This window comes from Biomphalaria glabrata, chromosome 1 (genome assembly GCF_947242115.1).
Source record: "Biomphalaria glabrata chromosome 1, xgBioGlab47.1, whole genome shotgun sequence".
NCBI classification, from domain to species: Eukaryota; Metazoa; Mollusca; class Gastropoda; family Planorbidae; genus Biomphalaria; species Biomphalaria glabrata.
In genome coordinates, this window is record NC_074711.1 from 54250488 (window position 1) to 54277781 (window position 27294).

Consider the following 27294-nt stretch of genomic DNA (forward strand, 5'->3'; position numbering starts at 1 on the left):
ACTCTCAATAGTTTTAGTTATAGAAAACAAAAAAAGAGCTACTAAAAAAGTTTAATTAAGTCTTGCTTCTTTTCTCTATAAAGACATGTGAGCTCTCTATAGACACTCATGTCCAAAACTGATAGCAACTTCCTATCTCATTGTACCAGATATGTGCATTGAAACACTGCATCCTATCCTTATCAAAATAGGAGTTTATATGTTCAATACCACTAGCTTGTTATTTTACTAGGTGTTAACAAAGAGACATTCAAACAGACAATTGTATAATTAACTCTTTGACTGCGGTGTTTTTTTTTCATAAAAATGCTACTTTTTTTAAAAAATAAGAAAATGTTCCAAACATGGCTAAAACAAAAATTTATTGTTTAAGTACCAATAATGCTATAGTAACATATTTGGTATCAAAGTAAAGGTAAATGAATGGAGAATGTGAAAATGTAAACATCTTTCTATTTAAATATAAGATACAAATTATAATCTAAATAATATGACACTCAGAAAAAAAAATGGATGCCAACTTTAGAACTTTTGAGACCTAAATTTAGATTTTGTTCTTTGTATTACTGTTGAAACAGCATATTTAGACTATTTACAGCATTTTCAAAAAGAAATGTGATAAAACAGTCAATAAAAGATGATGAATCATTGATTATATTATTATTTTTACCTGGTTTTTTAGTCTGAAAAAAAGTGAAAATTATTGCGCTTTTCATTACTACCAATAACAATAGATACCAGTACTAAATCTATTAACCAAATGCACTCAAATATTATGTACATTTGAATCAATGGGATATAGATCTAGATTTGTCTTCTTTTTATTTGCCTAGAACATCTTTTATTCTAATACTAGACCAGTGCAAGACATAGGCTAGCAAGAGATCAAAGCCTAAATCTCTAAGATGAAGGACAATAAAAATCCTAATTCATTTTACCTAAGATATAGACATCTAATAGATCATTATTACTGTTACTTTGTGATAAATTATGGATTTAGAATAGTTTTATACTTTACTTTTATTTAGTAGTAAACCTTTTGGAGTGCAACTTGAACCAGTATAGTGATGGTGATGATTTTTACCAAAAAGCAATACTAAAAAAAATTGCTAGAAAATATACCAAGAAAAGGCCTAGCATGGTGGATGAATATTGGATTTAGATCTGCCATTTCTGTTGTTTTCATTTATCATAGGCTTAGTTCTATAGGAATCTACAAAGGTGTAAAGATAAAAGCATAGATCTAGTCAACCTTGATCTAAATTCAGGACCTAGCCCTATAGTCTAAGGCTAAGGCCTAAGCAAGGCAATACTAGATCTAAGTCTAAATGCTAATAATGTCCAAGTCTGCTTCATCCTATGCTAAATCTTGATCAAGATCTTCATTATTACAATTCATAGAAGTATAAATAAAACGATAAAGCTTCTTCAGTAGTAAACATTGTGGGTGTGTCTTGGACAAGCATAGCCATGAAGCCATGATGTTGTAGATTTTTACAGATAAAGAATACTAAAAAAAAAAGAAAATGGGGAAAAAATGCCCACAGTGGATGATTATTTGATGTAGATCTACCATTTCCTTTCTTTTTATTTACCATAAGCTTAGATCTAGAGATATATCTAGATTGACTAGATCTAGAGTCCAAGTCTATAGATAAAAGCTTAGATCTAGTCAATCTCGATCTACAGACTACACCTGACCTACTGACAATAATAGATTTAGATCTAAATACTAATAATATAGAATATAGATATAAATACGCTAAATTTAGACCTACCTGGATCTAATGATTATGATCTAGTATATATATCTAGATCAAATTCTTCATTATTACTATTTATTTGTGATAAATTTTAGAATAATTATAAAGTTTCTTCAGTAGTCAACATTGTGGGTGTGTCTTGGAATAGCGTAGTCATGGCGACGTTTTTTTACATTGTAAAAAAAGTAATAAATAAATGTCTAAATAAAGCCAAAAGCTTCTCATTTCTATGTAAACAAAGGATGAAGAACTCTTTTATAAAGTAAAAATAGTTCCACTGTTGTTAGTTAAAAATTTTAATTTAAAAATGCAACGAAACAAAGGTAGGGTAAGAACGTCTATGGGATAGACGCTCCGCACTCATTGAGTTAAGTCTATGACAAAATATTTGAAAAATAATTTATACAATAAGATTTGAAATAGAACAATGCTCCTTGGAATAAGTAGCCAGTGAAAAAACAAAAAAAGGACTGATCATTGTGCTAAGACTAATAGTATAGATTTAGACTACTATAAATACTAGCATGAAACCTGTATTCCTATAGGTTGCTGACAAAGGTTTTCTAAGTGCTACCTTACGACGGAATCAGTCTCTTCCCAGCACATCGTCCAACCGTATGAGTGACCTATCTGTTAGTAGCCTGAATGTCAACAATGAGTAAGTCAGCTGTCTTGTCTTTGGTTTACAATTCTGTTTCAGACTAGTAGACCTGTTATAAGCGTTGAGCAGTTAAAAGTCATGTGAACATAACATTCTAACCTGCTTGTTTTAGAGTTGGCTCATAGTATATGTTTGTTATTTCATGTAAATGTCCTAAGGGGAGTGCCTCCAATTTATTCACATCAACCATCTTTCTCCACTAGGAGGGTGTTTGCACTTAAAGGTGGTTTTATTATGATAAGAGGCCTTATGCCAACACTTTCAATTAATTGTTTAAATACGATTCAATAGATGTAGTAATTATTTGTAGTCTCAGCACTAGAAGCAAAAGATTTATTGTCATTAATTTAAGGATATCAATAAACCTATTATTATATTTATCAATTTAAAAAAAAACTAGTTTAGTGACACTTGTAATAAAAGCTTAAAAGTAAGTGTTTGTATAAATAGGCCATGGTCCAAAAATTTAATCATCCATACATCTAATTAGAGTTAAAAAGAAAACAAAGATATATATAATTTTATATTAGTTTTGTTCTGTTTTTAATAGAGATCTAAAAATAATGTAGAGATTGTTAAAAATGCTATCAAAGCAGTGGTTTAAAACTGGTTATATTAAAACCAGAAGTTAGTGCAGCTTATAGGAAATGTACAGTTTGCTTTCTCTGCAAATAACAGAAATAAAGTTTGTAGTCTAAAGAGTGATACTTGATTAGAGGAGATTTGTTTTACAATTATACATTACACTTCACAATACATTAAAATAAGAAACAAATAGCACACCTAATATACATTCATACCACAGTTTCTTTTTAAATTACATGTGAAGTCTAAATCAGAAATTTGGGTTTTATTAAATGATTTAATTTCCAAAGGAAAAAAAGAGCTCTTGGGTCTGTTTTTTAAACTAATCTATTAGCCAGATAACAAAACAAAAAAAAAAGAATGTCAGCTTACTTGTCACATTGTATCATACATTTGAAATAAACAAAAATGCAAAATCAAATTTAAAAAGAGTCACAGTAGCACCCAGACAAGCCTTTGGGGAACAATTTTTTTTTGCCCAGCTTCCAACATACCATTTTATTTATACCGCTCATGAAATTCAATACAACTAGGTTTAGCTCTCTGTTAAGTGTATTTTATCATTAACATAAACTCAAACACTGAGGAGGATTATTTGATGGGAGCAGCCAAATAAATCCAGAACATGTCTTCATTCCAATTCCATCACTCACTTGGGCTCATGCATGTCTGACTTTCTATGTAAAATGTACTAGTCATTGTTGATACACATACACATATCTGTGACTATACACCTATAGTAGATGCATATCAATGTTTATCTACATTTCTAGCAAACAATCCAGCATGTTGCATGAGACTTTGTAATTTAACTGACAGATATAAGTAGTACTGCACACTTAGAGTCTGACTTTGATTAGAACATTTTTCCTTATAAATGTACGCTCTTGTTCATTTGTGTTCTATGCTCAACATAATAGATTTGTATCTTAGCTTGGAGTGAAAGTTAAACAGTGAATGTTACAGGAATTGTTGAATCTGTTTGGAGAAAGTTGATTTTCATTAGAGAATGTTAACATTTTATTTTTTTCATGGAAAATAAAAAAAAAAGACTTTTGAAAAGATCATTGTAGTAGCTGAAACCTTGCAGTGAAATTCTCAAAGATTATTTGTCTTATTGACTTTGGTCAGACCTTGACCTTGGTCAAAGAAAACAGGAAGTTAAATTGTTTGGATTGTTATAGTAAAAAGGGGTGGGGTACTAAAGAGACTTTCACATTGAAAGATCTCAAGGTCCCTTACGGACACATTGAGACTTGATTTGAAACTGGAAATCTAAATCAGACATTTAATTAACCTGTTTCCAGTAAGCATTTAGTATTTACATGGTTTCATTCACACCAGTCAGGATTAATGGCTGTTAATATTTCAGTGAAAGTTGACATCTGCTTAATGAATGCAAACATGTTCAACTTTCCTTGTAACATTTTCTCAATGGAAAACACTGAGCTGTAAAACTAGTTCTTTTCTTATTAATAGATTTTCAGATATTTGTATCATATTTTCAATGTTTTAAGTAAACTAAAAACTCACATAATAATTAAGTCCATCCACTCAATTCTGCAGCTGGATAAAATATAGAGCCCAGAGGTAACTATTGCTGGACACATTGGATGTTTGTTTTTTTCCTATGGGTTTCATGGTTGTTGTTTAAAGATTATTTTTTGAAAATTTTTTATTTTATTTATTTTTTTTCATTTAATCACTAGCAGTTCTAATGGCTGTCACATGCACTGTCACATTCTTGGAATAAGTTTTTGATTGGCTGTTGAATGTAGCTCAGTAGCATATTATTGTTTCTTCACTCCAATGTGGCCACCAGACTCATTTAAAAAAGTTGGCAAGGTGTTAACTTTGGCTGAACATAAAACTATGTTAACATTCTTTTACTCCAATTTTTTTTTTTTTTTTTACTATGGCGATAAAATAAACTTAAGGCTAAGTATAAAAACCTAAATAATTTCCAATGTCTTGTTGCAATAAAAATCTCACTTTCCAAAAGTCTTATTTTGTTTCTCCACTAATTAATCTCCCTGCACATTAGCTAACCCATTGGTGACATTGAAGGAAATCATTTTTAAGACTGCAGTTCAACAAAACCAAACTAAATGAAATGGCATGGTAAATAGTCATGCCCAACCTTTTTCAGCCTACGGGCCATATACATTTATGTCAAGGGTAGGATGACCACATAAACTCTGGTCCACTAGAATTGATCCTCTGTGACTTCATTATGGACTGTACGTAGATGATTTGAAGGGCCAGATAACATCCCATCATTGGCCCAATATGCAGTAGTCTGGGTATCACTGTACTAGGACATAAAAAAAAAACAACCAATGTACATTCATTCCACGTGTGTATGTTATGAGATAAGAGAACAAACTCAAACATTCCTAAGGTCTATATATGCAATGTTTGTTTTTATAGACAAGAATTTCATTGTCTTTTACATGTTGTTGTGGGATCAATGTGTGGTAGCAGTCCCTGTGTTTCTTTAGTTGTGTGGTAGCAGTCCATGTGTTTCTTTAGTTGTGTGGTAGCAGTCCCTGTGTTTCTTTAGTTGTGTGGTAGCAGTCCCTGTGTTTCTTTAGTTGTGTGGTAGCAGTCCATGTGTTTCTTTAGTTGTGTGGTAGCAGTCCATGTGTTTCTTTAGTTGTGTGGTAGCAGTCCCTGTGTTTCTTTAGTTGTGTGGTAGCAGTCCATGTGTTTCTTTAGTTGTGTGGTAGCAGTCCATGTGTTTCTTTAGTTGTGTGGTAGCAGTCCCTGTGTTTCTTTAGTTGTGTGGTAGCAGTCCCTGTGTTTCTTTAGTTGTGTGGTAGCAGTCCCTGTGTTTCTCCTTTGTTTTGTTTTTCTTCCTCCACCTTGTGTTATTTATTTTGTATTTGATAACATTTTAGTTTATCCTTATTTTCAGAAGTAAAATTATTTTTTAAATATCTAAACCTAACATTCATTAACATATAGTTTTGTTGTTTTATTATTGTCAATTTAGTTACATTCTGGTGCCCATTCAACTTTCTTGCTTTCTGCTTCTGCCATCACTTAAAAGCTGCTGCTAACCCAAATACAGAAGTATTTGGTAATTGGTCTGCTCTTCATCTGCTAAATAAGAAGGAGTATAGTGCCATGATCAAATGTTATATACAGAAGTATTCGGTAATTTGTCTGCTCATTTGCTAAATAAGAATGAGTATAGTGCCATGATCAAATATCATATTTTTGTAACATACAATGTCTGGTCTCTTGGCAGTTTTGATACTTTTCACATTTTGTTTCTGACATAAGCCTCAGTTAAAACATTCAATGATCCAAACCAATTGAGGGTACATTTTTTGGGGTTAGTGTAACCCTGGAGGCTTATATCTAAAACTGGTTCTTGCATATTCTTGTTCTCCAAGTAATTTTATTTGGTTAGTTTTTGTAGTATTTATTGTAATGTCTGTTTCAGTAGATTTCTTTTTTAAACCTGAGAATTTCAATAGTTCTATTTCAGCTAATGAATCTTTCTCTGGTCTTTTTCATCCTGATTTAAGTGATTCAAAACTATCCTGCTCTAGTTAGCACAATTTTCATTTCCTGACTACTAAAAGTGAATTCAGGGCACAAAGGTCGTTACAGCACAATGGCACATTTTTCCCAGCTATAGACAAATATTTGTTTTCATTGTAAAGTAATCTTTTGTCACTGCACTTCTGTCACATAAAGGAATCAATTGAACCCTTTTTATCTTTGGTTGAACCTGTCTTTCTAGTCCATCTGTTGTCTCCTTACATATTTTGTGCCATGTTCAAAAAAAATACTGGTAAAAAGTAAATGGATTCATCTAGTTGCTTATCACTAGCAAAACCATTTTTTTTATAAGATTAAACAATTTTAGGAGGGAAAAAAAAGGCTATATTTGAATATTGTAAAGGTTTCAGTCTAGAAAGACACAGCTAAATTGAAAACAATGTACACAAAAGTTCATCTTTAGCTTGAATCACTATTTTGATCAGCTTTGATTGCAGCATAACTGCTCTGGGATTCTTAGTTCACAATCATTACACTACAAATGAATAGAAACAAACAATAAATCATAAATCTTTTTTTGTAAATTACATTTTCATCTTCTTCTTGACCAGTTTTCTTTGTTGACTTTAATGATAGAACATTATTCCATGGGAGTAGCAGATTTCTAGATTCACTTCCTTGTTTTCATTACACCTTAACAATTTGTTTTTAACGTCAATCACTAATGCCCAACCTGTCTGGAAGCCATGTAAATTTCTAAAATGTGTGTCATTTGCCACATCACCATAATAACCCTTCCCCCCCCCCACCCACTATTTTCAGTTGACCTCCATGGCTTTATTATGCATTCTTGGCAGAAGTTTCAGTGTGCCTGATAGCACCCGTTACTGACTGGATATGTTCAACCAGACATTGGTTTGGCATTATTGATGTAAACGTTCATTTAGGTTTTGATAGTCCAAGAATCTATATAGAAATCTGCTAATCCAGGAATGAAAGGGTTATTTGTGGCTTTCAAAAGAATTATAAATCACTTTTTCAAAGACACAACTAAAATTCAGTTTTAATGCAAATATTTATCAGAAATTAAAGCAAAGGACTTTTTTCTTTGAACTCATGGCTAGAAAAGTTTAATCTAAAGTAAACTTCAAAAACTTTGTACCTAATTGTCAGATGTTAGATGTGTTTTCACCATTTTCAAGGTAGCATACGAAATTCAAATAAATTGTTTTTGTCTTCTTTATGATTCAGTGGACTATGATCACATTTTTTTAATTATGTGAATGAATTTTTTTGGCATGCAAATTTGCACGAATAAATAAATATTTTTGAAGCTACCTTCCTTCAAAATTATTTCAAAATTTCACTTCAGTGCATGTATCTTTTATGTTCTGTTTAATTGTTTTAGATGTCTATGTTTATTTCATTTGTATTATATATTGTAATGACAATATATATTACTGTATATATATCTATATATATCTCTGTTATACTATGATTTACAAATACGAGATTATTAAAGCTTATATACTACATGTGAATATCTTGATATAAATTTGTTTAATGACAGTCTATTCTATTCTCTAGGACCCTGACTTCAAACATGAACACTCCCCGCAACCCAAGCACACGCTCACAGTCTGTGTGGGTCAAGGATAAGACCAACTCAGTGGCAAGTGCCCCCAAGGCCAGCCCGTCATCAAAGGTCAGCCTGAGCACCACGCTAAAGAAGCGTGTGTCGCAAGTCACTGAGCAGTTTACTGACTCTTCTCACCGTAACTCTGTAGACTCCCCTATTGAGCTTAGTGAACAGGCATGTGTAGTGTGTGTGTTGTCTGCTGTCATGGTTTCTTAAGGCCTTTAGTTTACTAGCCCAGAGCTGTCCAGAGACAATCCAGCCCTTCTCTTTGATAATTGTGATTAGTGAGATTAATGATCAAGTAAAATGTGCAAGTAAGGGTTTGGTTAGGGTTTGGGTTAGGGTTAGGTTAGGGTTTGTTTGTTAGAAAATGGGAATAGAAACAAACAGAATATTTCAATAAATGCATAGCTAACTAATGTCTTGCAAACCTTTCTCATTCTAGTAGAGAAAGCTATCCCATAATAGATTAAAACTTAAGGTACTCTGATGCCTTCTTTATTTTAAATCATTCCTATAACTAATTTTAAAAATTAATTTCTTCAGCTCAAAATACAGATCCCTCTATCAATATACTTAAGTACCACCTGCTAATGGTTAATTGTACCACATACTAATTTGTAATTCATGATTTTTCTTAAAACCTGAGAAATTAAAGACATTTCTAAAATTGTACTTTAAATAGACTTTGCCTTCTTTTGAATTTCGGAAGAAAAAAAAACAACCTATTTAAGTATATTTTAAGGAAAAAAAAATTTAGTAAAAAAAATATTAGTTTATGATTCCACATTAGATCCAATGCTGAGTAATATATCTATTTCTGTTACTAAGAAAGTAAACTATGAACAGCTGCAACATACTTCCAAAATGGTAACAGCTTCTAAACCAATGGCCTTAGTGATCATACTTTTTGTTTTCATACATCAGAAACAATACAAGAAATTGAAATGTTTTGGTAGTCCATATGTTGAAAACTTGAAGTGTAACACCTTACAAAAGTGGCTTTCTTGGATTGTTTCTGATCAATTAACATTTTATTTATTTAAGAAGCATATAAGCATGTTTAAGTAGACTCACCATTTCATTATGTTTGATCAAACTCATTTTTGTTTTATTTTTATTTATTTTTTTGCACAATCTTTTGTTACATTTTTTGTTCATTTAATTTCACAAATATGAATAAATGTTTAAAAAAAAAATCAAAAGCTGAATAGTCTTGACCAGTGTTTACAGATAATAGGATAGTCCCTTGATGTCCTATTGGGCTGGTCTCCAAGGAAATGGATCTTTAGGACATGTTTGGCAACATTTATCTAATTGTTTTTATAATTTAAAAAAATACCAAATGGATGTCTTTTTAAAAATTAATTTAAGTTTGATTTCAAATATGTTGTCTCTCATTGGCATTTCCATCTTAGCTCATTTATTTAATATAAAACTTCTGTATAAATGCTTACAATAATATTCTTTCATCTTTTGATAAACACTGACCTAGATGTTGTCAATTTGGTAATCCTGTTGAAGTATATTTGAATGATAGTTTTATAAATTCAATCAAATTCTTATTTGTATTAATCCAAACCAAACGAGGTTTGACTAGGATATTATGCACAGCACACCTTAAATTGTTTTTTTTTTTAAACCTGAAATTTTTATAAAGTTCAATGTTTTTTATTTTGAATGTTTATTTCAGTTTTGTTTGATGGTGTAATGCTTTACCCCCATGTACTAGCACTTGGTCTGATTTCATATTCTGTTACTGTAGCATTGAAATATGCTTTTTGGTTAGTTAGAGCTTTCACTGAAGTCAAAATGAACTCATTTCACAGAATTAGCAGACACAAAAAAATATCTTCAAAAAAAAAAAGAAATTAAAAAATGTCAAACTTATTCATGTTAATGTTCTTATTGATGAAAAAAAACAGCAGATTAACTTAAACTGAAGTATGAATATAAAGGAAACAATATTTCTATTGTCCTCAACAAATGTACTGTTGCTGTGTACTCATCCATAATATTAATACTAATTAACAATTGTATCCTTTCCTTGTAAATTTTCATTAACTATTTCATCTACTGACAAACTTTTTTTTTTCATTTTTGTTTGTTATTTTCAACTAAAGGTTCTACATTTGTGTCTCTGTAATTCAACAAGTTTTAAGACAACTAATGTTCAGTTGGACAGAGGTTAAGGTTGCTCAACGTTTAGATGTTGGAAAAAAACTAAAAGCTACATTTTAATTTAAAATAAAATAAAAAATAAAAAAAATTGCAAATGAAAATTTTTTTGAACCAAAATTTGTAAACCTAGGGTATAGGAAGACTGTTAATATTTAATATATTTTAAGATAATTTGTAATAAGTTTCACTTACATTCAAAAATACATCTGTATGTTTAAGTCTTGTTAAAATAAACTGTAATATCTACTATTGTATGTTGTTTATAGCTGACACCAAAACGACCTCTCAGACCAGAAACTGAAAGGCGACCCAGTCGACCTCCCAGTGCTCAGTTAAGCAATAGCCATGCTCACTCTGGAAGTACTAACAGTTTGTCATCCACACACTCAAGACTCTCTGGTGGTAGGTAGCTTTACATTTTTTTTAAATCTTTGGAATGTTGTTTGCTTCAAAGCACAAACAAATAAAAGCTTTTGACATAAAGGAGATGACTAGATCAGTGCTTCTTATGTAGTACTTTGTATATCAGCACTGGCATAGGTCACACTGATTAAATGTTCTCTCAGTCTGTTAGACTGAAGAATTTGTTTAAAGTAAACAGTTTTTTTGAACAGTTGATTTTTATCCGCCAGGTTGTAATACACTCTCAATATGTCACTCAAAGATATTAAAAACTACATGGAAAATTACATATTTAGCTGATATTAAACACCTCATGGAACATTAATATTTAGCTGATATTAAACACCACATGAAACATTACATATTTAGATGATATTGAAATCAATAAATATGTGGTTTTAAAATTGGCTGACAGAATTATTATTGTCTGTAGCCTTTCTCTTCTCTTACTCATTACAGAAGATTTACTTTTATAGATAGCATTACATTTTTACCAAATAAATAGTCTGACTTAGAGATTTCTAAATGTGAATTTGAAGAAGTAACCAGAGTTGAAATATTGGCCAGAATTGATCTGTACACAGCAGCACTTGTGAAACTAGTTGGAAAGACAAACCATAGCACTTGACATAAAAGCCAGACTCATGCTCTCCTTAGCCATGGTAACTTTCTTGTATGCTTGTGAATCAAAGAGTAGAATCCTAGCCATGGATTTGAGATGCTACAGAAGTCTTCAAGGTATCACCTGCAAAGACTGATTCATAAATGAGGAAAACCAAAACAGTATTACAGTGGGGATCAAGCCCCATGGTGACATTCAGACCATTGTCAAAAAATGCCATCCAAGACTGTAGGGCCATATTATGCAATCCACAGGCTTTTTAAAGACCTCTCTGTAGGGAATAGTACCAGGACAAACAAGATGAAGTAGACAAGCTATTGAAAGACATGATCATAGAATGTCAGACTCTAATCCTGGCAAAAACAAAGAGGAACTGAGAGAAATGGTCAACTGTCCAAAAGGTTAAGGGAAAGGTGAAGGTGAAGAGTTTTGTAGACAATGTTTTCTTTTGTTTTCTTGAAGCTAATGTCACTACTTTGTGCACTTGTTCACCTCCACTTTTCACCTATCAGTGTTGATCCATAGGTTCAAAAACATTTTTATATCTATACAGATCAAGGGGATCTTGTTGCTGCTGTCAATGCATATGCTGTGACCACTATGCAGGAACCTGCCAATGATGTGCCACCCCCCCTGCCAGAGAAGCAGTCAGCTAGTGACTACTTGAACCAGGCAGGAGAGATAGTGCGTAGACCTTCCTCCATCAGCCAGCATAGCAACAGTAGACACAAGGTGAGCATTTTCAGCAAAATTTTCAACAAATCTAAACAAGAGGACTTCTAATTGTTTCATGACAGTCAAACTAGTGCCAGAGATAGGATTGAAGATTGGTGTGGACTTGAGAGTAATATATGCTCAGATGTACAGATTTTTTTTTTAAATGCATAAATCTTTGACATTTTCTAACACAGAACCAATTTATATAACAAGTTCAATACATGTTTTTAGAATAGCATTTGTTTTTAAATGTGTATGACAATCACTATTTCTAGTTTACAGATTTTATTTCTGTTTTTTTTTCCATTTTTGACATACTGGCCCACTTAGTTCAAATAGATGGCATAATTATCAGAAAAACAATTGCATTCAGGTGGAGTTTATTTAAATAGAAGAAAAAAACTGATTCTGGAATGGCTGACAGCTTAAATAATTACTCTAAAAGGTTTTAATAATATATGAGTCTATTTCAATCTTTAGTTCTTTTAAATAAATGCTTCTAAAAATGTACTTTAGAAATATTTTAATGCTAATTTGAATTGCAAAAATGTTTGCTAGAAGAGTATTTTCTTGAGAGACAATTAATGCTTCAAGCTTTTTAAAAAAATATTTTGACAATATATTGTTTTTGTATTGGCAGCCCCCACCGCCTCCCCCTCCAGTATTAGAGGTCTCTGAAGACACACCACCGCCAGTGCCTCCTAAGCCAACACAGCACTGAACACTATTACTCAGCTTGGACAGGAACACTTGAAGCATGATCCACTCCAGCACCCATGGCATGTTCTCTTAGACTCTAGCACTATACATTCTGCACACTGTGACTATTTATTTCAATCTGTGTCATTGTCACTGCATGAGGTCTAATAGATGCTGTGAAATCTTGTCATGTCCAATCTGACAGGCTCAAATCTCATTTTATCCCTTAAAGAAATCAATTCTCTGCACTTCATTGTAGATGAAGATTTCCATTTATTGAATATTCATATAATCAAGTTTGACATAGCTGGCTTTGATAGTATTGGCATGCAGAATGTCAAATAGCATGTGATCATATAATAAAAGTTCACAATTGTAATTGAATTCAGATTGAATCTAGTATTTATTTATCGTTGAATGTAGTATAGACTGTACATGGAGATGTATTGATTATAATTTGGTAGTGAACTTGGGTCCAATGAATTGTGAACAAAAATATAAGTTGAATTTTGGTCTTATGATCTATGGGCAGCAACACATCTTAATTAAGTGACCTTTTTTGTGTATTCACTTGCCTCCCTTGGATTTTAGGAACTACCAGCTTCATTTGTTGTTGCTTCTCTTTTATTATTTAATGTCAACAATGGAAAGACATTGGGTAATATATAGTACTGTTATAATTGATAATTGGTTTGTCTTGATCATAAGTCTTGTCACCTGAGACAAGTTTCTCATCTTTATTTAAAAACCCACTATTGACCCACATAGCCCTCAAAACAACGCCATGAGCTCTCTTCTTCAATGTAGCATAATATTGATGAAACAGCAAATTTATTTGTTATTATCAACTACTAGGGAACCTTTAAAACACATCCTCTGACAATAAGTTGTGTTACTTGGTTGACTTCAGATGAGTGTAGTATGCAAGAGCTTCATGCCTAGCATGATAGACACAAATTAAATCAGGACTTGGTTTCAAGAGAAAGTGTTATCCCTAACCTAAGCATGACACAAATCAGAGGGCTGTTGCTAAAGAAGTTCCAGTGTAGTATATTTCATGACTTTAAAAACTATGAATTAATCATTCAGAAAATGGATGAAATAAATAACTTTTTTTTCTTTCAATGCTCTCTCTACTTCTTACAAAACCACTATTTAAGAAGTTAGACAACAAAACTCAGATGCTTTGAAGAATAGATAATACAGATATGTTCAACCAAAGAATTTCTATCATAAAGTCTCTTAGTTTAAAAGTACAGTGCTGTAGTTTGTTCTCAGACTAGAGACAGTTGTTGTAGTGAGTGCAGTTCATTCAAAGTGTTCACATGTTTTAACTTTAATATATTTATATAGAATTGAGCAAACCATTGTACAGATAGAGTCATTGCATCACTTGTTTGCATGTTTGCCGAATACATGACCATTTTCTAGTCCACTTTCTAATGACTTGTAGATACTTGCATGGATTTTGATTTATTTTTTTGGTTTTGAATGTACAGAATGTGGTCATGTAAACAACAACGTTTTGATATTAAATATTGATTTCAATTTATTGTGTGCATTTATTTCTTAGACAGATGTGCACAGGTAGAATGCACTTTTACAAAACATTCATAGTGTGTGCTTTATAATTATTCTTTTACTATATTGGAATTTAAGCTAAGCTACATTTTTTTTTGACACCAATGGTAAAATAACCCTTTCATTCCTAATCTCATGAAGAATTTATCAAGATTCAAGCATTACTATGTATTTTTATATTATTTTATTAACAAAAATATCTTTACCATTGTGTATTTTTCTTATATTTTGTTCGATGTATTACAGTGCATTTAGTTCTTTGTTGTAATACAGACCAGACAAATCACAAATGTTTTGTTTTTTTGTTGTTTTTTACACATTAAAATGTTGAGTTTCATTGGAGTTTGTTTTTATACTAGAACAAGAACATGTATATAATGCTATAAAGAAACTGATACAGAAAGCCAACATTCTCATTGAGTGGTGTAGTCATTTTGTTATATTTTTAATTGTCTATTCCATCTATATTTTGTGTACATTATATAGCAACTTTGTAAATGACAATTAAACAATGTAAAACAAAAGCTTTCACTGGCCTTGTTTCTCTTGTCTTTATGTTCTTTTCAATGATACAAGAAAAAAAAAAGTTCACTCTGAGACTACTATATGTAGGGTGAAGTGAATATCACTAAGCTAAATAAGTTGAAACAATTTAAAATCAAGATTTAATTCTGGTTTTCAACAATTGGCAAATAGATGTTCACTGTTGACTCATAGAACATTCAATGGACAACCCTAGGAAATGATAAATATACTATGAAATGTAATAGTCCTTACTATCATCAAGTGCAATATTTAGTAAGCCAACACAGAATGGAACATATGATGGACATGCAAAGAGAAATACAAAGGCAATATATATTTCTCTCTAAGAACTAAATAAATTCTGGAGTACATAAGAAATCTTATTTAAAAGGAGAAAAAAAATAAAGACTAGGTGCATTGTGTGATAACTTCCCTTGTATATAAATACTAAGGTTTTGATCAGTGTTAATAATTGTAATACTATACTAACACAGCCAATACCGAGGCACTGACATACAACTAATGCACTTAAAAACTTGAACAAACACTATAAGTTTCTAATTAAACCACTAAAAAACAAAACTGTATAAATCATTGCACAATACTAAAATGTGTAGCAGGGTAGACTTATCAAGTCAGAACAAGAATGTGTTTTTCATCTCTGAATGTGATTAAATAGCTTTCCTTCTTGTATTATTATGCTCTAGGATTGAATACATACACGAGGAAACAAAATAAATACAAGCCAAGCATCAAGACTAATAACTAGACATGCCACCTTTACAAATCAATCAATAATAAATAAATGGGGAAAATAAAATAATACACAGGCACCAGAATCTGCAGTTTAGAGCCTAGAATGAGTTCTTGGCTTATGCAAAATCAAATAATAAACCATTTGATATCTAATGCTAAAGATCTAAAAGTTTTGTTTATTCAGAGAAGATTAAAATTATGACAATCTTTTCAGATATTTCAGAACAAAAAAAAAAGGAATCTACTGTGCATTTAGTTGACTAATTGGACCTCTGACAAAATTATCACAACACATACAGACAGAAGAGTGTTGATTTCAATAACATGGCTTACTTTGAACTTTTAGAGTTAAAAAAAAAGTATTTGTATAAAGAAATAACAGTTGACTTAGCTTTTCAATACAGTAAATGCCTTGCTACATTCCATGTAAAATAACAACAACACAACCTCTATACATGTGGATATGGTGAAAACAAGCAGGTTTTCCAAAAATAAATAATTACACAACCCAAAGTTTAAAAATAGAAAATATGCAAAGCTTGTACTATCAATTCAAAACATTTTAAACCTAGACAAACTTTTAAACCTAGAATGTATATAAAACAAATTAATATAAATGAAAAAAAATATATATATATATAAAAGTTACATTGGATTACAGAAAATATTTCTGAGACATCTGAATTTTTTCTTTTCTTGCCGAAGAACTAACCTCTTATGAAAGACTTTTGCTCATTAAAAAAATTTGTTTTAAAATATATAAATTGTTTACAAATTATCAAACTGTCTTAAAATGGTATAAATAATATAAAATAGAATGAAAATGTCACACCCATAAAACTGTCAGAGCTCTACCATACGTTTCACAGCTAGATAAAACAGATGACACTTAAGATGAAACGCTGATCATAGGCTAGTGACTATGTACAATTAAGAAGGCATTGAAGTTTGTTAAAAAGTCTGTACAAGATACAAAAACAGAAAGCACCATTTCAAAAACAGCCACAAAGTTGTTCAATAAAGAATACTTAGCCAAATGGAAACTTATTAATAAAAACATAATCCCCCCACCCCAACTAGTCTGAAATGTTTAATATTTAGATTCAGCCCACTTTGCATATATTCTTAAATATACAAAAACATATCTGTACATTTTTATTGTCTCCCTATGTAGTTTGAAAACTTATCAGCAGATGTGTATTAGAGCGCTACTTAAAAGACTATTAATATAAATGAAGCTTGCGTTTCATATCATTGCGCTTCCACTCTGCCATCTTGTAAAAGTTCTCACGAGGCATTTTGAACAAATTCTCAAACTCTTGGTTTGAAAGGTGAATCTGAAAAGATATTTATTTTGTATGTTTATGTACATTTATTTTATGACTATAATTTACAAATACAAAAACAAAACCTAATTTAAAAACTCTGAAAGACAATAAGATAAAGGCCCATTTCTTATTCCATAGGCTAGGACTAATTGGTACAAGTGCTCCTTCTTCCTTAGTGCCAATAAAGCATGGAAAGGTAACTTAAATCAGCAAGTTTAGGTCTCTAATTAAAACAATTAACTAGATTAACACATGGATATGAGTAGGATTATAAGATTGAATTATAAGATAAGATACAGTGATGGGAACAGACTTTAAACAAATTTTAGGAAATTTTGTAAATTTTTTGATTGAAAATTTTTTATTTAATGTTGTATTACATAATAATTACACTGCATAAGCTTTACAGCACACTTGGACACAAAATGCATGCAAGGCACTATTGTTTGTATGATATAGATGAGAGGAGAAAGCTTTTTGCAAATGCTTTATATCTAAGTCCTGGCAGTCTGAGCATTCTATAATAGATAACTGCTATCTTATCTAGAATATATCTATCTAGACTGATTCAAACCACTCTAGTCACTAGTCTACACCAAGATCTAGACTTATAAGACAATAAGGTAACATGAGATTTTTTTAAAAATAGAACTTTAACTGTGTCAAAAGACCTGATGTAAGCATGTTAATAACAAATAAAAAATCTTAATTCGCATTCTCCGAAAATGGAAAAATAATAAAATCAAGATTTTTTATTTTTTTTAAATGTCGGGAAATTTTCTGATTTTTTTTTGCTAGAAAAATGGATCAGAAGAAATTTTTGGAATTCCGAAAATTTTCTGAAAATTCCCATCACTGAAGATAATACAACTAAACTACATTTAAAAAAAAAATTATAATAACTACCTCCAGCTGATTGGTATCCACATCTTTAGGTAAGTCAAAATTTGTAATCTTTAGCTTCTCATAGGGATACATCTGAAATATTCAATATATCATTCTAGAAATACAGTCTAGCTGGAATAATTCAGACTTAGGCTAATCTTTAAAAAAAAAAAAAAAGACAGAAATGCTATGATGTGACTCACAGTGGGTTCTATCTCAGTGTGCCAAGTATTCTTCTGTAACTGTAACAAGGAGATGTTTGGCCCATCATAACCAGTGTAAGAGGAATCATGTCTCTGAAGAAAACAATTCAACTTGTGGCATTAAATGGTTTAAAGCAATTAATACTCATGATACATAGAAAAGTTTTTTTTTAAATGTATTCACATTGCATAACAAATACAATGATTTTTAAAGAATAAGGTGAAAATAATGGAAATATTTTATTAGGGACAATATTTTAGTATTTACCTTTTTAATTTGTTTGAATTTTTTTTAGTTTTGAACTACATGATTTCACATGTTTTCATAATATAGCCATCAAATTAAAACCTTCCAAAATAATATTATAATAATTTAAAATAACTCTGGGGAAATAATATTTGTAAAACAAAACTAACATAATTGGCAACATCAAACTAAGTTTGCCAACATCAACACAGACAGCAATGTACTTACTCTGGAGCTTGTGTCTCCAGTCAATGTAGATGAAGAGGTGTCTGTAATAATATTTTAGCAGGATTATAATGTCTGTATATTCAGTTTATAATTATCCTAATTATCTTCTTTTTTGAAATAACAACTGTAATATGTAAGATAAGACTAGATTGACACATGAAATGGGTAGGTCGTAATTATCTTCTTTTTTGAAGTAACATCTGTAATATATAAGATAAAATATAAGCTAAACAACTTATGATAGTGAGACTGTTCTAGAAGGATGTTCATACAGAAAGCATATCCCACTTCTAAATGACAAGATACTAAAACTGGCCTAAGAAACAAACATTCACTTTCAAAACAAAAAAATCTTTTACTCCAAAAATATTTCTTTATAACAAAGTCAAGATAGTTAATATTCTATTTAAAATTTCACTTTAACTTTGTCCAATTTCAACAGAGCATTTGAATTTGTACCAGTATTTATGATATTCAATAGGTTTCAATAATACTGAGTAGTTGGATTTAGAGACTAAATATTGCGTGACCATTTAATTATTTGGATTTTGAGACTAAAAATTGAGTGACCATTAAATTATTTGGATTTTTAGACTAAATATTGCGTGACCATTAAATTATTTGGATTTTGAGACTAAAAATTGCGTGACAATTTAATTATTTGGATTTTGTGACTAAATATTGTGTCAGTATTTAAATTTGGTCACCAAACATTGCATGAATTCTTACGTGTTGATCTTTCTCTTCCATCAGATTCCCCAAAGTCAAAGTATCTCTGTAAGATTAAACAAAAATTCTTAGAAAGAAATCAACATGTATACAGTTAGGGCAGGGAATTACTATTTTCTTATTTAAGTAATTTAATACAGACCTCACACTACCCAATACCAAAAGGAGTTTATAACTTAGTTTATTGAATGTTGCTACCATTCTCTAATAATGAATGAGTACTTACAAAGTCAACCCTTGCTCCATAAGCACCAGCTAATGGTAATGTTGCAGCTCGCGGTGTCATGTACGAAGGGCCATAACCAGGTTTGGGTGCTGCAAATACACACATTTTTTTAATCAATTAGTACAAGGCTCTCAATAAATGTACAGACTGCACGGTTGAAAAAATGACAATCTGTTTTTTTACTTTATAATACATGCACAGTTGAAAAAGTGACAATCTGTTTTTTTTAGTTTTTAATACATTCACAGGAAATATGTTTCTTAATACCATGAATGTTTCTATTAAAAAAAAAGTTAATCATAGTTTGTGCATCTTTTTTAAACAATAATAGTAATGTGGTAATAGGAGAAAGCTTAGTATTACAAAAATACCAGCCAATAATTCGACACAGATGTAAGGACACTTTAAAAAAATTCTTTGGTGTTATAATTATTTTCTTTGATACATTCAGAAAAAATAAAGCACAAATTCAATATTTAAAAAAAAAAATAAAGAAACACAACTAGCCAACTTCTTGAAGTCCAAATTTTACAAGTAAGTAAAAATAAAATACTAACAAGTGAAACATAATATAGACAAAATGAAAAAAATTCAACAATTTTGTATCTATCTGAACAGATTACCAGTTTGAATCAAATACAGACTTGTATGCAGTAAACACTCAATTAATAGTCATATAACTGAGAGGCTTTTTCCTGGAAGGTAATAATGTGTAACTCATGAGAGGCATCTCAGTTAAATATTTTGTCCACATGCCAATTCAATGAAGTAAAGCAACATTTCCTTTTCATTGAGAGAAGCAAACAGAACTTCTCTTTCCCAAACTCTGATCAGCAGCATAGTACATTTTGTTTACAAATCTTGTATCAAGTCACTCTGTCTGTCAGTCTGGTAAAAGGTTTGTACACATTATTTCTCCCACACCCAATCTTGGATCAGCTGAAAGTTTGGACAATTATTTCTTTTACCTGACAAGATAAGAATCAATAAAAAAAAAAAATTACAATTAGTTAATTAACTATTGGTATTTTAAACAAAGGAAAGAAATTGTACTTGACTGATAAGGTGGTTAAAGTTGAATTAGTCCCCTTTATTCTTCTGAAAGAAAAGTTCGAAACTAACAATAAATTACTATAAAACCTTCTATTTTCATACGCACCTCACTTCCCTTATTTCAAAGTAAACACAGATGAAGAAGATTATACTAGTTCCTGTGACCAACTCCATGGCAGGGAGTGGACACACGACATACCCAAATGCTATTAAGAGAATTTTCAAACAATTTTAGTAAAACAAATGCTAATAAATGCACACTATAAAATGGAAGAACTTACTTGGTAAGTTAGCCAAAGTTGATGCAGATCTATAGGTCCTAATATCACTATCATCCCAGGCATAGCGAGGACGATCCAGAAATCGAGAGGGTGCTGGTAATAGAGAGAGAACATTTGTTGTGTGGTTGCAATAGTTCCATTTTCTAATATTGTCTTTAAATGATAGCCCACAGAGCATATTAGTTATTTTGTTTTTTTAACAATAAAGAAAAAAAGTTTATTGTGTTGATTAAGTTTAAACTCAAAACTTTTGTTCCTGAAATAAAATCAAACTAATTTCAATGTTTAGCTTGCGAAAAAAAAACATGTAAACAATGTTCATTTTGCTTTTGTTTTTTTTAAAAGCAACTGCTATGACAAAATATTTAATTAAAATAACTTTTGACATACACTTTATTTCTTTTCATTAATTAAAAAAAAATCCCTTAAAAAAATAACACTTAACTTTTTTTTTCTCAGTTTATGAATAACTTCACATTTTCAATTTAATAAATTGTAGAATGAGAATCAAGCAATACTCACAAGCAAACATAGGAGATTGATATCTTGTCCGGTACCTAGGTTCAAACTTAGCACTTGGGGCTCTAGAGGCCTTCCAGGGGTCAAGAGGCATGTGGGGCTTTGCTTTAAGCTTATCCAACTCCTTGTAGATAACTCTGCCAATGCCACTTTCATCCTTAATTTTAGAGATCTCCTCCAGTTCACGTTTGATCTTGGGATCTTCCTGCACTTCTTCCTCTTCATCGTCATCATCTTTTTCACCTCGACTCCGTCTGCGCTGCCGCACTGTTACGTGAAGAGAAGAACAGAGTATAATAATAGAATGACACTCCACTTAAATTATCTATCCAGGTTCAAGTTTTGTTTTTCAAAATTCAATACATCTAGCACCAATAAACAGAATATAATTGGTAATTAAAAAAAAGAAAAAAAAGTGAGATTCAGTACAATCAAAAGCTTGCCAAAGAAATTTGGCTATATTTATATACCCTGACACAACTATAAAGAATTTCAGAAAATATTGAGAAAAATGTTTTTACCCTTGAGAGAGATGGGGATGAAGGGAGAAAGTGGATGAAGATTAAAATAAAAATAAAAAATACCCACCCCTCTTCAAGACAAACTAAGCACACACGAATACATTGAGGCAATAAAAACAGTATTGAATAGCAGCATTAACATACATATTTCTGGCAATATGGCTGCTGGTGATGCAGGTGCCGGCCAATCATCTCTCTCTATTTTATCTACTTCATTCGGAAGTTTAGGCTTGGCACTAGGAAACATGCTCATACGAATAGGTTCCTGGGCTTTCAGGTCAGCAGGGGAGGAACTGCGCCGGACTTTGACAATCCTCTTTTGTCCTGATGCTGTTTGTAAAATGTTGAAAATGACTTGAAATGTTTAAGATTTATTTAGCGTTACTAAAAATTAAAATGTGAAATGAAATAAGTCAGTTCAAGTTCTAGATCATCAATTGAGCTTACCAAGTGCTGACATTCCTGAAGCTAAAGAACAAAAAGAAAAAAAAAGATTTGTTTTTTTTTTCTACAAATGATAATCACAAAATCATAAATTAGTTTAGAATTATGTTTTGTAAGAAGGAAATCTAAAAAATATTAATCTATAAAATAGTTAAACTTTATAAAAAAATACTTTAAAATACTGAATTTTATTTGTTGGTCTAATGATAATAATAATAATAATATAAATAACAATCAACTCTATTTTCTTATTTATGTAATAAAAAACAATCCAGCTTATTCAAGGAACTTAATAAAATGTTTTCATACAGATCCTTGAATGAAACATTTTTCTTAGGGAAATACAATGCAAATAATCTAAGAAAATAAAATAATAATAATTCAATCCAAATAGAATATCTTGAAATTTTTTATTTCTATAAAAACCTACACGTATCACATAATGGTAAAATTGACAAAGGTTTTTCTTTTTTAATCTTTACTGAGCTCCTTTTAGTTGTTTGTTTCAAATATAAAAGGCATATTGTGTCATGTTGGTTATAATAAAATAGAAATGTACTAAACATGCACAATATGTTCTAGATCTAATAACAAAATAACAGTGGACAAGCATGTCTTTCTATTTGTCTACTGCTGACAGACACTGAAACAAGCATTTAGAAGAGTGTCACACATGGCACTGCTACATTCAACATGCTTTCATGTTGTGGATTTGTTTATGTTTGACAAGCTTTAACAAGTCACATATTTTCCTGTATGTTAATCAGCTGGCATTCAGCAGCTTTCTCTGTGACAAGTCAGTGGCAAGTATTGTGTTTGCTTGTAGATTTGTTCATTTCCTTTAGGCCACTTCCTGAGACTAGCTTCTGGCCTCCAAACTCAAGTGTAACCTCAGTGTATTGGTTTCTAGCCCAAAAAGTCACAGAACAGAGAAATGGGAGAAAATTCGTTTGTACAGGACCTATCCTTTCAAGAACTTAGGAAATATAGGAAGCAGAATGCCTTCTTTGAGAAGAACAATGTAACAGAATGTCTTCAGGATGTTATTTGTCTGTCTATGTCTTTATATTGCAAACATGCTTTAACTTGTCATTGTACAGTGATTAACAAGTAAAGTATTGTTCCCTTACAGCAATGTTTCCCAAACATGTTTCCCAGAACCCTAGTGTTCCGCGAGGACTGAATAGGTGTTCCACAAGCTGCTTGAATAATTAACTAGTAAGCCAACATGTGAATTAATCTCTCTAAAAAAAATTAGCAAATTGTTTCGCTTAATACTCAGAATGAGTGAAGTGTTCCATCAAGGAAAAATTTCGGGAAGCACTGTCTTATAGTAATGGGATGTGGTGGTCTGACTAGTCAAAAAATTCTTAAGTTGTACAATAAGTTAGTGGCAAGGCAAGAACAAAATTAAATATGAAGCTAAGTCAAAGTCTGTACTTACTTTTTTTCTTGAGAAAATCTGGAGGTTCCTTGGAGTATGTGAAATTTGCTGTAAAAGATTTATACACAAAACTAAATCTAAATGATACAAATATTAAACAAGTTTTCAGTCAGACCAACATGTTTTTGTAATCATGCAATATACTATAGTTTTACATTATATTCTAGATAAACACATTACTGTAGACAGAAACATTACTATAAATATAAACCTTAGATTGCCAAAAATAAAGAAAGACATGATACTGTAGATGAGCAAGACAGTAAACAGGCAATGAAATTTGGATAGAATTAATATTGTAGATAGACAAATGCCCTGGGTAGACACCACAGTATGCAAAGAAGACTTACGTGGCCTGTGAAAGTGGGAACCACTCGGTGCTGGTTTTTCTTTCTCCTTCACTGTTATTGGGGCACCTTTAACGAAAACTGCTTTTCCTTTTCCTAAATAACTTGTGTTATAGAAACGTCCGAAATTGGGCCCAGATCTCCTTGAATCCAAAGAGTCCTAAATAGGTGATGAAATAAAAGAAAAAAATATATACTCACACTTAAAAGATTGATAATGAATTGCTTTCTAAACTGTTACTTTTGTAGGTCTGTGATGGGGTAATGATAGCTTAAATACCAAACTTGATTTATTATTTTATAGTGTGAACTCCAGCAACAGACTTTCAGAGCATTCTTACAAAGATTTCCTTAACAACAAGAACTAGACCAGTTTTTTCATTTTAAATTTTGTTCTAAAATGCTAACAGCTGCTAACAGAACAATTGCTATGTAATCTACTGAAAAGAAATACAAATATAAAAAAAAAAGGAAAGAAAAAGGTTTAACACACAAAATATATTTCTATACACATGAAATAATCATATTATTTTAAATAGATTTATGGAAGGACTTCATCACAAAAAGCGTTCTGATTTTAAAGAAAATAAAACAACTTTTAAAAAAATATATTTTGAAAAAAAAAAAAAAATCAACTTCCATAGCTATTAAATGTTATTTTTTTTGGCAAAAGAATGTCCAGAGCAAGAAAATTTTTCATCACTAGTTAGCTTCTGTTAGCAAGAAATAAAGAAATAATTTAAATACTCTACCAGACTGTTTATAGTAAAAGAAATTACTACAATTTTCACACAAAAATCAGTTTTAAATGGTTTAAAAAATTAGAAAATAAAAATTCAGTTATAATATGTGTTCTGTCATTTCAGTTAACCTATCCTGTAAACATAAAAGTCCAAATAAATCTGTACTTCTAGAAAGATAAAACAATCTCAGGATACCGGCCACCATCTTGATTTGGCTCTGAGACCTGGGAAGCTCTTTGTTAAACATCTGTGCTGAGTAGGACACATATCTCATATGGGAAATGACAATATGTCAAAGGCAATATTTTTAGGCATTACATTAGTAAAGACCTAATGGGGCATCAATTCGCGATCACTGGCAGCAAATGCCTTCAGAAAGGCCAAATATTTAAGATCCAAAGAAAAGCTAACTTCCCTTTCAAAGAGAGGTACAGATAGCCAAAAGAGAACTTAAATACACTCCAGGTTGACCATCCCTTTCAGTTAGGTATGCAGGTTGAAACTGGGGTTGTATAGTCATGTGAAATATCTCCTTCCATTATTTTCCAACTTATTGTGACTGTAATCCAACAAATATCTATAAGTGTTTGATGATTTGAAAACTTTAGTTCCAATATAGTTTTTAGGTAACTGATTATTTCTAAAAGTGCTTCAATAGAAAATAAAAAAGAAATATGCAAGAATATATCTGTAATATATACAAATCAATATATTTTATGTATCATTTGTCTATTGCCAGGTAGCTTTAAGGGAGTATCTAGATAGAATAATACTGTGATAGGTGAATTTTTTAAAGTGAATATATAAATATTAGAGTCACAAGAAATAGTATAACTAAATATTACAAGGGAGCTCTAGATCAGGGCTTCTCAACCTATGGGTCGTGACCCCCTTGGGGGTCGATTGATGATTTGCCAGGGGTCGTCTAAGACCATCGAAAATATGGATTGTTATTGTCTACTCTTCTAGTGCTGTATCTGTGTGTCGGGGGGGGGGGGGGGGAGTGTAAAAAGGGTCACCAAGCATAAAAGGTTAAGAACCGCTGCTCTAGATGAAAATATTGATAAAAAAAAATACAAATCAAGATGTTGAGACAACTTGTACTCTAAGGAAAATGTAACATTCATTCTACATGTCTAATTAGGATTCAAACAAAACAATCCACTAGCTAGTGTCAACTACAAAATTACAAGTGCTTAAATAAAAAGAAAAATAAATATAAAAAAAAAAGACAACAGCAGTTGATGGCAGGGTCTGACCAACCTGTTTGCTGCTGTTTGAAGACCAGGGGAAGCACATGCCTGTCAGAGAATGCATTAAGCACTGTGGTGTGGGGGAGAGAGAGAGTTGAAATTCTCTTTAAACAATGTAGTAGTCTAAGGTTAAGTCATTGAGATATCAAGGTCAGTGATAATAACACAGGATTTAACTATAAATAGAACAATGTAAAGACTCAAATAACAAATATAACCACTTGATAAAAGCACTAATGTGAAAAATTTTCTAGCAATGGAAAGAATTTTTAGTAAGTTGAAATATTTCAGTTTATATATGAACTTTTAACAAGAAAATTACTAACATATTTGTTTTTAATAATGTTATGGTTTTGTAAAAGTTAACACACAAAGAATTAAAATCTACAAACAAAAACACACACACACAAAACACACTTCAGTTGAAATCTAAAAAGCTGTATTGTTCCAGACAAAAAAATGCATTCCACAACGAAAATGAAACCATACTTAGCATACCTATCATAACAAAAACAATTATCAACCATAGTCATTTCTACTTCACATATATTAAGTAGCAGTGATAAAAATATGTTCAGACTATTACATACATTAGAATTAAGTATAACACAGTAACAAGTTGAACAGAGCACACTAAAATAATAAACCAATTTTTATGTTTTCTAAAGCCCTTACATTTCATTTTTTCTATCAAATCCTAAAACAAAATTAAAAATTAAACTTGCTGAAAATTATACAATGTAAACCAATGCACAGACTCATGTAGACACATGCAATAGACCAAACTTACTAAAATTGTTTCAATTTACAAATACACTTGAATTGTTTTAATTTAGAAACATACTAAAACTTCAATAGTAAAATACAAGCTTGATTCTGTAATGAATCACTCACTAAATGTGATACTGTCAAGCATTGTTTTATCTGGCTTGTTTTACTTTCTGGAAATTCAGAGAGTTACTAATACAACTGATATGATTTAAATCTGATCTACAAACATTTCAACTTTTACAAACAATGCAATTGAGATGAAATGGATGTTTAATAAAAGAAACTTTGATTTAAACAGAAATTTTCAATAAAATTAATGTCCAGGATTAAAATATACTAGGGGGTTTTACTTTAAACTAGTGTATATTTTTTGCCAATCTGTTTGGCGAATTTAGAATTTTTTTGAAAAATCAGTTGGTGATATTTCT

At 31.0% G+C, this 27294-nt stretch overlaps 2 protein-coding genes across 21 annotated transcripts in view; one reads left to right on the top strand and one right to left on the bottom strand.

Moving 5' to 3' along the window:
* Positions 1-14894, top strand: part of LOC106058535 (dedicator of cytokinesis protein 1-like) — a 59877-nt gene extending 44983 nt beyond the window's left edge. For 4 of the 7 annotated variants that reach the window (XM_056043936.1, XM_056043960.1, XM_056043949.1 and 1 more), the window contains 6 exons: positions 2309-2421; positions 4576-4599; positions 8110-8335; positions 10609-10744; positions 11920-12098; positions 12724-14894. In XM_056043936.1, coding sequence (XP_055899911.1) covers positions 2309-2421; positions 4576-4599; positions 8110-8335; positions 10609-10744; positions 11920-12098; positions 12724-12804 — 759 coding nt within the window. In that variant the 3' untranslated portion in view covers positions 12805-14894. The remainder of the gene's footprint in view (positions 1-2308; positions 2422-4575; positions 4600-8109; positions 8336-10608; positions 10745-11919; positions 12099-12723) is intronic. The other 3 variants (XM_056043974.1, XM_056043941.1, XM_056043979.1) reach the window with 3 other exon arrangements.
* The window catches only part of LOC106058536 (actin-binding LIM protein 1-like), a 40053-nt gene continuing 27538 nt past the window's right edge, over positions 14780-27294 (bottom strand). For 9 of the 14 annotated variants that reach the window (XM_056044049.1, XM_056044042.1, XM_056044057.1 and 6 more), the window contains 13 exons: positions 26106-26165; positions 24103-24259; positions 23753-23800; positions 22312-22332; positions 22009-22194; positions 21347-21610; positions 20825-20917; positions 19491-19579; positions 19265-19310; positions 18536-18576; positions 18061-18153; positions 17879-17950; positions 14780-16981 (listed from right to left, as the gene is read on the bottom strand). In XM_056044049.1, the coding sequence (XP_055900024.1) occupies positions 16868-16981; positions 17879-17950; positions 18061-18153; positions 18536-18576; positions 19265-19310; positions 19491-19579; positions 20825-20917; positions 21347-21610; positions 22009-22194; positions 22312-22332; positions 23753-23800; positions 24103-24259; positions 26106-26165 (1284 nt within the window). In that variant the 3' untranslated portion in view covers positions 14780-16867. The remainder of the gene's footprint in view (positions 16982-17878; positions 17951-18060; positions 18154-18535; positions 18577-19264; positions 19311-19490; positions 19580-20824; positions 20918-21346; positions 21611-22008; positions 22195-22311; positions 22333-23752; positions 23801-24102; positions 24260-26105; positions 26166-27294) is intronic. The other 5 variants (XM_056044071.1, XM_056044063.1, XM_056044090.1 and 2 more) reach the window with 1 other exon arrangement.